The sequence below is a fragment of the Otolemur garnettii genome, unplaced genomic scaffold (assembly GCF_000181295.1).
Source record: "Otolemur garnettii isolate 467f Iridium unplaced genomic scaffold, OtoGar3 scaffold00073, whole genome shotgun sequence".
NCBI lineage: Eukaryota > Metazoa > Chordata > Mammalia > Primates > Galagidae > Otolemur > Otolemur garnettii.
The window spans coordinates 3,964,410-3,977,660 of record NW_003852468.1 but is presented as its reverse complement, the minus strand read 5'-3'; the positions used below and the strand labels follow the sequence as shown (position 1 = coordinate 3,977,660).

The following is a 13,251-nucleotide window of genomic DNA, read 5'->3' as shown; positions in this document are numbered from 1 at the left end:
AGACAAAAAATTACACTACAACAAAGATATTTGTACCAGTATGTTTATTGCACCCCAATTCATAATTGCTAAGTCATGGAAGAAGCCCAAGCGCCCACTGACCCATGAATGGATCAATAAATTGTGGTATATGTACACCATCGAATATTAAGCAGCCTCAAAGAAAGATGGAGACTTTACCTCCTTCATGTTTACATGGATGGAGCTGGAACATATTCTTCTTAGCAGAGTATCTCAAGAATGGAAGAAAAAGTATTCAGTGTACTCAGCCCTATTATGAAACTAATTTATAGCTTTCATATGACAGCTATAACCCAATTACAGCCCAAGAATATGGGGAAAGGGGAGATGGAGGGAAGGGGAGCGGGGAGGATATGTGGAGGGAGGGTAATTGGTGGGACCACACCTATGGTTCATCTTACAAGGGTACATGTGAATCTTTCTAAATGTAGAATATAAATGTCTTAACACAGTTAACTAAGAGGATGCCATGAAGGCTATGTTAACCATTTTGATGAAAGTATTTCAAATTGTATATAAAACCAGCACACTGTACCCCATGACTGTATTAATGTACACAGCTATGATTTAATAACAAAAAAAAAAGCAATCAAAACAATTGCATGTACTAATGAATAAAATGGGAAATGTTAAGGAACTGAATAAAAAAAGAATACTGCATGTGCTGATGAGAAAAATGTACATTTAATTGTTGGGAGGGTGCTTAGTGTCTGTTAGGCCTAGTTGTTCTAGAGTGCGGTTTAAGTCCAGTGTTTCTTTATTGATTTTCTGCTTGGATGATCTGTCCTGTTTCGTCAGTGAGGTATTGAAGTCCCCAGCACTTTATGATGCTGCTGTTTATCTCTTTGCTTAGGTCTAGTAGGGTTTGCTTTGTGAATCTGGGCACTGCTGGGATAGGTGCATAAATACTTAGGATTCTTATATCTTCTTGTTTAATTGCTCCTGTTACCATCATGTTATGATCACTTTTGTCTTTTTTTACTATTGTTGATTTAAAGTCAATTTTATATGATATAAGAATGCACCTGCACCTGCTTCCTTTTGGTTTCCATTTAGTTGAAATATTTTTTGTCTATCCTTTTACCTTGAGACTGCATGAATCCTTGTGGGTAAGATGTGTTTTCCTGAAGACAGTAAATACTTAGATTGTATTTTTCATCCATTCAAGCAGCCTGTGTCTTGAGTGGATCATTCAGATTGTTCATATGTATTGATAGAATTGATACGTGGGATGCTATTCTGTTCATCTTTTTGGGTAGTACCTTATTGTTTTTCTTTTGTTGTTTTTGACCTCATGTACTGTTGTTTCATGTGAGCTCTAAGCTTTAGGTTTTGGATGGTTTTACTCTAATGGCTGTCTTGTATGCTGATACACGTATAACATGGTTGTGAGTATTTTCTTCAGTGTTTGCTTGTCTGGAAAAGTCTTTATTTCTAGGCTGGCAACTGAAAATGGGGCCCCAATTCCTTTGTCTCATTAGGTCTCAGTTGAGAAGTATGCAGTTAATCTGATAGATTTTTATTTGTATGTTAACTCGAGGGTTTTGCCACACAGCTCGCACAGCTCACAGGAGGCTCTTCTTTGTGTTTTGTTGATTGTCTCTTTGCAGTGAATCCCTGCAGTTTTCTTTGAGCTTCTTGTACCTGCATGACTAAATCTCTAGCAAGACCAGGAAGTTGTCCTTAATGGCTCCTCTGACAGGATTCTCAGCCATTGTGCATTTTCTTTTTCACCCACAGGAATGCCAATTATTCTTATATTTGGCTGTTTTATGTAATCCCATATTTCTTGTAGGCTTTGATCATTCCTCTTAATTCTATGTTCTTTATTTTTGACTGTGTTAATTCCAAAGAATTGCCTTTAAGCTCCAAGATTCTATGTTAATGCCTGATCGTGTCTGTTCTTACAACTTCCCACCTGTTTTGTATCTCATTAAATGAATTTTTTATTTCCAAAATTTCTACATAGTTTGTTTTAAATACATCAAAATTCCTTAGTGAATTTTTAATTCAGTTCCTGAATTGTTGAGGTTTTTTTTTTTGAGTTAGCTTTTAATTTCTTTTGAATTTCGTTGAGCTTCCTAACAATCCATATTTTGAATTCTTTATCTGTCATTTCTGTATTTTCATTTTGCTTGGTATCTGTGACTAAAGAGCTATTGTTCCCTTTCTGGGGTGTCCATTTGTTCTGATTCTTCATACTTCCAGAGAAGTTCTTCAGAAAGATTATAAATGCTACTCCAATGAACACATGAATATTAAGAAGGCAAAGCAGCTTTATTGCAGATATGGAGAAAGTTTGAGCAGCCATGACATTCATGTAAACCAAATCCTAATCCAGAGCAAGGCCCTACCTCTCTTCAATTCTTTGAAGGCTTAAAGAAATAAGGAAGCTGCCGTAGAAAAGCTTGAAGTTAGGAGAAGTTGGTTAATGAGATTTAAGGAAAGAAGCTATCTCCATAAGATAAAAGCACGATGTGAAGCAGCAAGTAATGATATAGAAGCTATAGCAAGTGATCCAGATGATCTAGCTAAAATAATTGATGAAGGTGGGTACGTGAAATAACAGATTTTTAAGGTAGATGAAGCAGCCTTCTTTTGGAAGAAGATGTCATCTAAGACTTTCATAGCTAGAGAGGAGAAGTCAGTGCATGGCTTCAAGGGATGGCCTGACTCTTGTTAGGGGCTAATGCCACTGATGAAGTTAAGTTGAAGCCATTGCTCATTTACCATTCAGAAAATCCTAGCGCACTTGAGAATTATACTGATTGTACCCTGCCAATGCTCTTTGTGTGAGTAACAATATTTTGAATATTTTTTCAAAATATTACTGCTCATTGACAGTGTACCAACCAGGTCACCCAAGAGCAGTGAGGGGAATGTATGGGGAGATAAATGTTGTTTTCGTGCTTGCTGACACAATTTCCATTCTGTAGCCTATGGGTCGAGGAGTTGTTTTGACTTTCAAATCTTAGTATTTAAGATATACCTTCTATGTAGCTGCAGATGACATCGATCGTGATTTCTCTAATGGATCTGGGCAATGAAAATTGTAAACCTTTTGGAAAAGATTCACCATTTTATATGGCATTAAGAACATTTGGGATTAATGGCAGGTGATTACAGTGTCAGTTGTAACAGGAATTTGGAAGAAGTGGATTGCAACCCTCATGGATGTTGTTGAGGGGTTCAAGACTTCAGTGGAGGAAGTAATTACAGATGTGTTGCAATAGCAAGAGAACTGGAATTAGAAATGGAGCTGGAAGATGTGACTGAATTGCTGTAATGTTATGATTACTGATCAGATTTGAACACATGAGGAGTTGCTTCTTATAGTTGAGCAAAGATAGTGGTTTCTTGAGCTGTGATCTACTTCTGGTGTAGATGCTGTGAACGTTGCTGAAATGACAAGAATTTAGACTATTACACAAACTTAGTTGATATAGTAGTGGCAGGATTTCAGGGGATGGACTCCAATTTTAAAAGAAGTTCTACAGTAAGTAAAATGCTATCAAACAGTGTCACATGGTACAGAGACATCTTTCATGAGAGGAAGAGTCATTTGATGTGACAGATTTCACTGTTGTCTCATTTTAAGAAATTGCATGAGCCACCTGAGCCTTCAGCAGCCACCACAACCCTGATCAGTCAGTAACCAATATCATCAAGACAATACCCTCCAGGATTACTGCTTGCTGAAGGCTCAGATGATTCTTAGTATTTTTTAGCAATAGCATATTTTTTAAATTAAGGGATATACATTGTTTTTCTAGACATATGTTGTTGCAAACTCAGTAGACTGCAGTGTAATGTAAGCATTTGTATGTACTGGTAGATTAGACAATAAGTGTGAATTGCTTTATTGTGATATATGCTTTATTTCTGTGGTCTGTAACCGAATCTGTAATATATTTGAAGTATGTTTGTTTCTGAAGAAATAATGTCTAAAATTTTTCCAAATTCATTGAACAACTGTAAACCCAAAGGCTCCAACATTTGAAGAAACCAAGGAGGTAAACAAGGAAACATTATGTCTGAAGATCAATGAAAATTTAAAAATCTTAAAGGTAGCTAAAAGAAAAAAGATTAACCCTCAGGGGAAGAAAGAAAAAAATACTTCTTATCTGAAGGAATGCAGGGTGGCAAACAATGGACTATATCTTAAAACTGCCATAAGAAAAGTCAATCTAGAATTCTATACCCATTGAAAATATTCTTCAAAAATTTAGGTGAAATTAATACATTTTTAGTCAAATAAGAACTTACAAATAGAATTTTTATTTTGTTTAGGAAAGACAGCCCCAAAATGTGAGCTCGAGTATTATGTCACTATTTGTGTGTGCAAAATATCCCTAGAAAATTTTGAAATTTTAAGGGCTATTTTACTTATTAGGTAATTGAATTCCTGTTTTGACTGATATGAGGAAACCTACTAAAAGCTATGGGTGTCCTTGGAAGTCCTAATACACAAAAGGGGTTGTTCTCCAACCCCCAATGTATTGTCAGATGCTACTTCCTGAAAATAACCCTCAGTGTTTGATACAGGCATAAAACAAATGATGCTGTCTCTGGTGATTTTGATTAGAAAGAAGTTTGAAAATCTTTGCCGTGTTTAAGTCCTGCAATGTTGTGTGTGTGTGTGTGTGTGTAGAGAAGTTAACTTAAAAATTAATTAAAGATTACTTAAAATAAAATGTGGCTTATATGAATTTTTACTATTTAAAACAAATAATACATGTAAAAAAGATAGTGTAACTTAAACTTGCACATTATCTGAGTGTTTTTATTTATTTAGTTCATTCCTTGATTTTGTTGAGATGAATTTCAGCATCAGCCTCTTTTTAGGCTTTGTATCTAATTGCAGCTCACAAAGAGCTTTACTTTATTCTTTGAATACATTGATGAAAGATTTTCAACTGACTAAAAGCATGAACCAAAATATAGATGACTCATCATCAAAACAATGTTAATAAGTAGAACACTTAGGTTGATTTACTATCAAAAGCTTATCAAACATTTCTTCCCTGTTGTCAGCTAAGATAGAAATCTTTTCTTTTTTTTCCTTTGTTTTTGGTATTCATTGCAGGTTTTTTAGTTGTTCAGGCTCATTGAAGATATACAAAAATACATGTAAATTTTAACATCTATATCTTGACTTTCCATCACATTTGAAATATAAAGATTTTACCATGGCTTACAGATTCTTACATAGTATGGGTCTCTAATCTCATCCTGTGCCATTCACTTCCCGCCTTTCTGGGCTTACAGATTCTTACATAGTATGGGTCTCTAATCTCATCCTGTGCCATTCACTTCCCGCCTTTCTGGGCTTTAGCCACACTAGCCCACTTTCGTTCCCATTGCATTTGCTGTTTTCTTTTCTTCCAGTTTTTTTTATCACTGGCTCCTTCTTATTCAGGTCACTTCAAATTGTGTCATTCCCAAAACACTTTCTCTGAATACAACATGTAAAGAGTTTTTCTTCCAAATCACTTTTTCCCCCTTGTACTTAGTATTCTGTTTACCTATTTAATTTTCTTCATAGCAATGACCACTATTTAAAATCACCTTATTATGGGAGCAGGAATATCTTACATCAGGTTCACGACTAGCTCTAACAGCATAGTAGGCATTTTTTATTTATGAAAGGAATGGCTATATTACATTGCTACTATATCCATATTCCTTCTCTGATTCTCATTTTTAGCTGTTAAAAAATCTATTAGTGATATTTGCCATTTATATTTTCAGACAGTGTAAAAATAGGTACCAAACAATGAAGGAACTTCAAGCTAGATAGTGACATATTCTAGTACCTATTTTAATATTTTTTAAATACAGATAAATAAAATATAGCATATTGAAATGCCAGTATAAAATTGAGTATAAGATGAGAAAAAGGTTTATATTTTTACTCCCTCCTAATAGTAATGAAAGATGCTAGAGAATGGTTTAGAGTTCTAATAGGAATAATCCATAAACTCAGCTTCTTGAATAATTCAGTTCCAACCATGAAACCCTCCTACCAAAATCAACCATAAAATCTAGACAAAATATATGAAGCAAAATGGTTTGAAGGCATTGGAAAGCAGCTAACTCAGATAGATAGGACTGGAGGTGCTATTGTCTTAAAAGAAGGTCATCTCCACATAAACATTGGCTTTTTCCCTGAGATCACGTTCCAAATCATGGAGCGGGGCAATACCTGCAAACCATACCTAAAGTGATAGTCACTTAGGACAGGGGAGACAGACAGTTGTTAGGTTTTGGAACTGCTAAAATAACTGAGACATAGGGACAAAATCTGAGCCAAGAAGGAATTGCAGAAGAAAAGCCCCATATTTTTTTGTACAAGTTTCTGTCTAGTCATTCTGTAATTGCAAATGCATGGGACAAGACTCAAACCCAGCAGAAAATTGCAGAAGGAACCTGAAGGGCTAATGGGAAAATTTAATATCCACATAGTACAGAGGAGACAGAGGTTAGTATTTAAGACTGCCAAAGAAGGGGGCTCTTGGTAAACATCCTCGGCTTGCAATGGAAATGACAGAGAGCCACTTCTAGAAGCAGGGGTGTAAAACTAAGATTGACTATTCTTAACAACACCTAAATTCGAGATAATTACTTATACTCACCCTGTGTTCAGGAAAAAAACTTTGCCTTTTTAGAAGTTAACATCAGCTAAAGCCTCACAGTTTTTATTTGTATAGTATGGCTTTAAATAAAAAATTATAATGCAGGCTAAAAGTTTTCTAAAAAAGCAGGAGCATGTCCTAGAAATTATAGACACACAAATGAACTGTGCACATATTATTTACTTTAAAAATTTTCAAGATGACAAAATATTGGAAATATCCCAAGGAACTGACCATTGGGAATTGATTAAATAAATCTTGCCAGTTTATATATAGCAGTAGTTTTCACTCAGGCAGAATCAGCATTTGGGCAAAACAGTTCTTTATCATATGCTACTTTCCTGATCATTACAGGGCAGTTTACATCTTTGTTCCTAGCATAGTAAATGCAGGGTGTACATTCAAGGTTTGAGACAACTAAAAATGCTCTCGTGCATTTTCGTCTGTCTCTGGGGTACAGCATTCCAGCTGAGAATCATCAATGTCATGGAATTCTCTGCAGCTTAAAATAATAAAAACAAAGTGAGAAAACTATGAAATGGTATGGAAGAACCATTGACATGGATTTGCAGGGCAAAATTCAAAGCACAGAGCAGTAAGTATAGTTGGCTATGTTTTATTTAAGAAAGGAAGAAAATAAGAATATATATTTGTGATGCTTATGTGTGCATAAAAATTCTGTACTAATGCATAGGAAACTAATAAAAATGATTATCTGGGGCCTGGTAGGGTGAAAGGAGATGAGAATGGATGAAATAAATTTGCTGTATAATTTTTTAATATTATTTTGTTTTTTAGAACATGGATGTAATACTCAAATTTTTAAATAATAAAATAAAAATTTAGATATAAATGAGTTATTAGGTATAATAATTTCTAAGAGATTAATTTAAAATTTACACAGTCATTAAAAACTGCCTTGATCTTTCCCTAATCCTGCCTCGTTTTACCTTCTCTTTCATTCAGTGGAGTAGGCCGGAACTGGGGCTGGGCGTCTGCAGGTAGCAGCATCCTGGCTGAATTTGGTACACTACATATGGAGTTTGTCCACCTCAGCTACTTGACAGGGGACCTGGTTTACTACAAAAAGGTTAGTTTTCTGGACTTCTTTTCTTTGTTTTTTAATAAAAGTATCCTTAAAGATTTTCCCAAAGACTTGATTAATGCTTAAAATGTTTTTATTTCTAGATATATGTTTATCAGGTCTGTGGCCTTTAGTTTTTTGTAATTATCCAGAGAACTGTCCTTTCCATTTAGAACTTACTTAAAATAGATATTATTTGAGAAGTTGTAACCACTACTAGATTTTTAAAGAGTAACATTGCCATTTCTAAGCAGCATTGTGCTACAGTTCCTAGTCAACAGGGTTAAGACAAGAAACACAAAATAAACAAAGGTTTACGAATTGAACAGGAAGAATATTATGCAGCCTTAAAAAAGATGGAAACTTTACTTCTTTCATGTTTACATGGATGGAGCTGGAACATACTCTACTTAGCAAAGTTATCTCAAGAATGGAAGAAAAAGTATCCAATGTACTCAGCCCTACTATGAAACCAATTTACAGCTTTCATATGAAAGCTATAACCCAACTATAGCCCAAGAAGAAGGGGAAAGAGGAGAGAGGGGAGGATGGGTGGAGGGAGGGTAACAGTGAGACCACACCTTATAGTGCATCTTAGGAGGGTACAATGTTAAATTTACTAAGTGTAGAGTATAAATGTCTGAACACAATAACTAAGAAAATGTAGTGAAGGCTATGTTAACCAGTTTGATGAAAATATTTCAAATGGTATGTAAAACCAGCACATTGTACCCCATGATTGCATTAATGTACACAGCTATGATTTAATAATAATAAAAAGAATTGAACAGGAAGGCTGGATGCAGTGGCTCATGCCTGTAATTCTAGCACTTTGGTAGATGGAGGTAGAAGGATCACTTTGGACCAGGAGTTTGAGACCAGCCTGAGCATAAGTGAGATCCTCTCTCTACAAAAAATAGAAAAATTGGCTTGGTGCCCAAAGCTCAGTAAGTAGGGTGCTGGCCATATACACTGAAGCTGGGGGGTTTGAACCTGGCCTGGACCTGCTGAAAACAACAATAACAACTGCAACCAAAAAAGAGCTGGGTGTAGTGGCGGGTGCCTATAGTCCTAGCTACATGGGAGGCTGAGGTAAGAGAATCGCTTGAGCCCAAGAGTTTGAGGTTGCTGTGAGCTGTGATGCCACGACACTCTGCCAAGGGTGACATAGTGAGACTGTCACCAAAAAAAAAAAAAAATACTAAGGCCTGGTGGAGTGGCTCTTGTCTGAAATCCTAGGACTCTGGGAGGCCAAAGTAGGTGGATTGCTTGAGCTTAGGAGTTGAGACCAGCCTGAGCAAGAGCAAGACTCTGTCTTTAAAAATAGCTCAGTGTTGTGACAGCACCTGTAGTTCCAGCTACTTGGGAGGCTGAGGCAAGAGGATCTCTGAACCCAAGAGTTTGAGGTTTATGTGAGCTGTGATGTCACAGTATTCTACCTAGGGGAACAAAGTGAGATTGTGTCTCAAAAAAAAGAAAAGAAAAAGAAAAATTAGCTGGGTGTGGTGGCTCGTACCTTGTAGTTCCAACTATTGGAGAGACTGAGGTGGGAGGACCACTTGATCTCACGAGTTTGAGGTTTCAGTATTCTATAATAGGCCACTGCACTCCAGCCTGGGCAAAAGACCAGGATACTATCTTAAAAAAATAAAAATTTGAAAAGGAAAAAAGAACATAGTAATTATTGACAGACTATATGATTATCTACCTAATATGTTAAGGTAGTCTACAATTAAATTGTTAGATTTGACTAATATTTTTTTGAATCAATAATTAATGTAGATATTAAAAATTAGTAGTGTTTCTCTACACTACCTACAAAAGGCAATGCATTATCATTTTATAGAAAGATACCTTGTGTGTTAGGAAAATAGCATAAATTTCCTGTAAGTAAATCTAACAAAAATGAAGTTCAAAACTTTTTTCAGCTACACAGAAAGAATAAAATCCTATTTATTTGCAGCAACATGAATGGAATTGAGAGACATCATGTTAAGTAAAATAAGTCAGGCAAAGAATGATAAATAACACCTTCTTACTCACTAAAAAAACAATTTAGAAGTAGTGCATAGAATGATGGTTACTAGGGCAGTGAAGTGGGAAGAAGATGAATTGGTTAATGGGTACAAAAATATAGGTAGGTAGAAGGAGCAAGATCTAGTGTTTGATAGCATGGCAGGGTGACTATACTTAACAGTAATTTATTATGTATTTCAAAATAGCTAGAGGAGAAGATTGGAATATTTCCAATACAAGAAAATGATAAATATTTGAGGTAATGAGTATTCCAGTTACCCAGATTTGACGATTATACATTATATGCTGGTATTAAAAAATCAGATGTACCACATAAATATGTATAGCTATTATGTGTCTGTGAAAATAAAACATTAAAAAAACTTTCTTGAGTAACATTGAAGAGGACCTAAATAAATGGAAACATGTATCATAATCATGAATAGATAAATAATACCATAAAAATTTCAATCATTCTGAATTGGTCTATAGCATCAATTAAATGCTAATCAAATCTCCATTCTTTTCTCAAAAATGAAATTTGACTTTTAGAGTTTATATAGAAGAGAATTATTCAAGATATGACTGAAGAAAAACCTACTGGGTAGATCTGGGTTACCTAGTTAATCAATATTGACAGTGTAATATTTGTACAAATAAACTGGTGAACAGAATACAGGCCTTGAACAGACCTACATGTATGTGGAAACTTGTTATTACAAATGTAGCCTTGTGGATTATAACTATTAATTACAGGGCGCAAAAAAGACTTAAGTTTAAAGGATAAAACTTTGGCACTTTTAGAATGAAAAGTTTATGTCCTTGGGAGTAAAGAAGGATTTTTACAACAGAAAATTAAAAATACTAGCTAGTAAATATACATATGGTTATAAGCAATAACCCAGCAACACCATTATTTGGTGTGTACATTTAATTTACATCATATACATAGAAGCATTGTATTAGCAGTTCATGTAATAAAATATATCACAGTAGTGAAAATATGAATTATAGTTACATTCGTCATTTAAAAGAGAAAGATACAAGTTTTAAAAAGGTCAAAACAGGCACACCTGTGGCTCAAAGGAGTATGGTGCCAGTCCCATATGTCTGAGGTGGTGGGTTCAGACCCAGCCCCGGCCAAAAACTGCAAAAAAAAAAAAAAAGGTCAAAAACAGATGAAGAGTGTATTGCTTTCGGATTCAAAAGGGTTTTAATAAAGTTGTCAAAGTTCAAATAATATGTAGAAAGCATCTTGAAATTAAATGTTTTATTTGGGAATTACAAAATTATTTGGAGCATACACACAGACCTGGATGGTCTTCAATATGTCTAAAGAGAAAGTGTGGGAGTTTTATTTAGAAAGAGAAATGTTATGAATTATTTTGAAATAAAACTCATTGCCAAAGCATTCGAGAGCTGTGAGGCTCTCTGATTGGTGAGTGACAGTGAAAGGTAAAACTGGTCTTAGAGTCATAGCAGATCATTACAGCAGTTACTAAATTAGATTGGTCTTTAAGTTTACAGCATCTGGGCTTGGAGAAAATTTAGTTTTCAATGCTAGTGCGATGCACCCTGAGTGCTTTTCCCCCGGGCCCTTGTCTGTTTTAATTGGGCATGATAAGAATGACCCAGTGCATATAATCAACTTTCACAAAGTCAAAATAATGATGAATGTGAAATTCAGGACTGTAAATAACATCTGGGATATAGGGGGTGATATATGAATGGGTAGTGGTAAACAGACTATCAGTCTGAGGTATGAGTAGAATCTTATACATTCCTCTGTATGAAATGTTTCACCAACTGAGAAAAATTTTTCAGATAAGGACAGCAAAATGGAGCCAAATCTCAGGATTTCCCCTCTCCTACCTAGATGAATAACGACAAAATATTGAAGAAGTGTTAACTTCATGTCATAAACATTAGCAGCCAGGAAAACCCCAAAAAGAAGCAAAGGCTTTCTGGTAGGGTACTTATGTTTGTTTCCCACACTATACTGAAAAGAGAATGAGTGAACAAATTTCTGGTATTTCCATCAATCTTGCAGAGGAGGCTAGTGCTTAGGGTATCAATTAGGAAATTGCCACATCTCCAGCAGAGTTCTCACCTTTTATCTTCTGTGAATACATAGGCTTCAGGAGATCAGGCAGTATACTAGGATGCTATATCTCAGATTATATCTAGGAGGAGAGGGGCACATGCACACACACAGTGGAAGGAACCCAAGGAGAATTCAGTGAAGTTCACATCAGATCTGGCCCTGTAAATATGAGCAAGATGAAAAGAGAAAGCATGGCAATTGTATAAACACTCAGCAGGAAACAAAAGCAGTGTGGTACCTAGCATGTAAAAGCCTGATAAAGAACTCACTTTTAAACTTTAAAAACAGTCAAAGAAAAAAGTCACCATGAATAATTCATGCTTTAATAGAAATTGAATTTAGGCTGGGTGTCATGACTCATACCTATAATCCTAGCACTTTGGGAGACTGAGGTAGAAGGGTCACTTGAAGCCAGGAGTTTGAGACCAGCCTTGCAAGACGGAGACCCCAATAGCTATGCATTGTGGCAGGTGCATATAATCCCAGCTACTTGGGAGGCTGAGGCAAGGGAATTGCCTAAGCCCAGGAGTTGGAGGTGTGAGCTGTGTGACGCCATGGCACTAAAAAAAAAAAAAAAAAGGGAGACCCTGTCTCTGCAAAAAATAGAAAAACCTGGCTTTCCACACCCAACCCATGATGTCTCAGAATTCACAGTTGGCGGGCTAAGCAAGGAGTACAGAAGGAAAGAAAGGTATACCACATGTCCCTGCGGAATGATACAGCTGCCGCTGAAGCTGGTCCTAACTGCGAGATGGTAAAAGAGCAATCTCTAAATCAAGCTCAGAGATTGGAGGATTGCACTGTATTGGACATCCAAATCAGACTGTGGTTTGTGATCACACTTTAAAAAACCATAGGATTAAGAGTGAGTGGTAGAGTTGTAGACCTGCCAGGATTTTCAAACATAAGAAGAGAAAAACTTCCCTCACTAAGCAGATTTAAATGAAAAGTCTAAGACAAAAAAATTAAATAAATAAAGATGGCTGAGGCAGGGAGGATAGGTTGAGCCTAAGTTTTTGAGATTGTAGTGAGCTTTGATAACACCACTGCACTCTAGCCCAGGTGAGAAAGTGAGATGCTGCCTCAAGAAAAAAGAAAAGTAGTTTCATGTCTGAAGTTTAAATCTTTTATCCTGTGAGAATCAATTTTTGTTAGTGGTGAAAGGTGAATGTCTAGTTTCAGTCTTCTACAGGTCACTAGTCAGTTCTCCCCAGCACTGTTTGTTAAATAGAGAATCTTTTCCCCACTGCATGTTTTTGTTAGGCTTATCAAAGAAGACATGACTGTGTGTGCTTAGGTTCATCTCTAGGTTCTCTGTTCTGTTCCATGTATCTACATCCATGTATGCTTGGGTTCATCTCTAGGTTCTCTGTTCTGTTCCATGTATCTAC

The 13,251-nt window shown here is 35.9% G+C and overlaps 1 protein-coding gene across 1 annotated transcript in view; it reads left to right on the top strand.

Moving 5' to 3' along the window:
* The window catches only part of MAN1A2 (mannosidase alpha class 1A member 2), a 184,331-nt gene that overhangs the window by 101,742 nt on the left and 69,338 nt on the right, over nt 1-13,251 (top strand). The window contains exon 7 of the mRNA XM_003793819.2: nt 7,623-7,746. Within this exon, the coding sequence (XP_003793867.1) occupies nt 7,623-7,746 (124 nt within the window). The remainder of the gene's footprint in view (nt 1-7,622; nt 7,747-13,251) is intronic.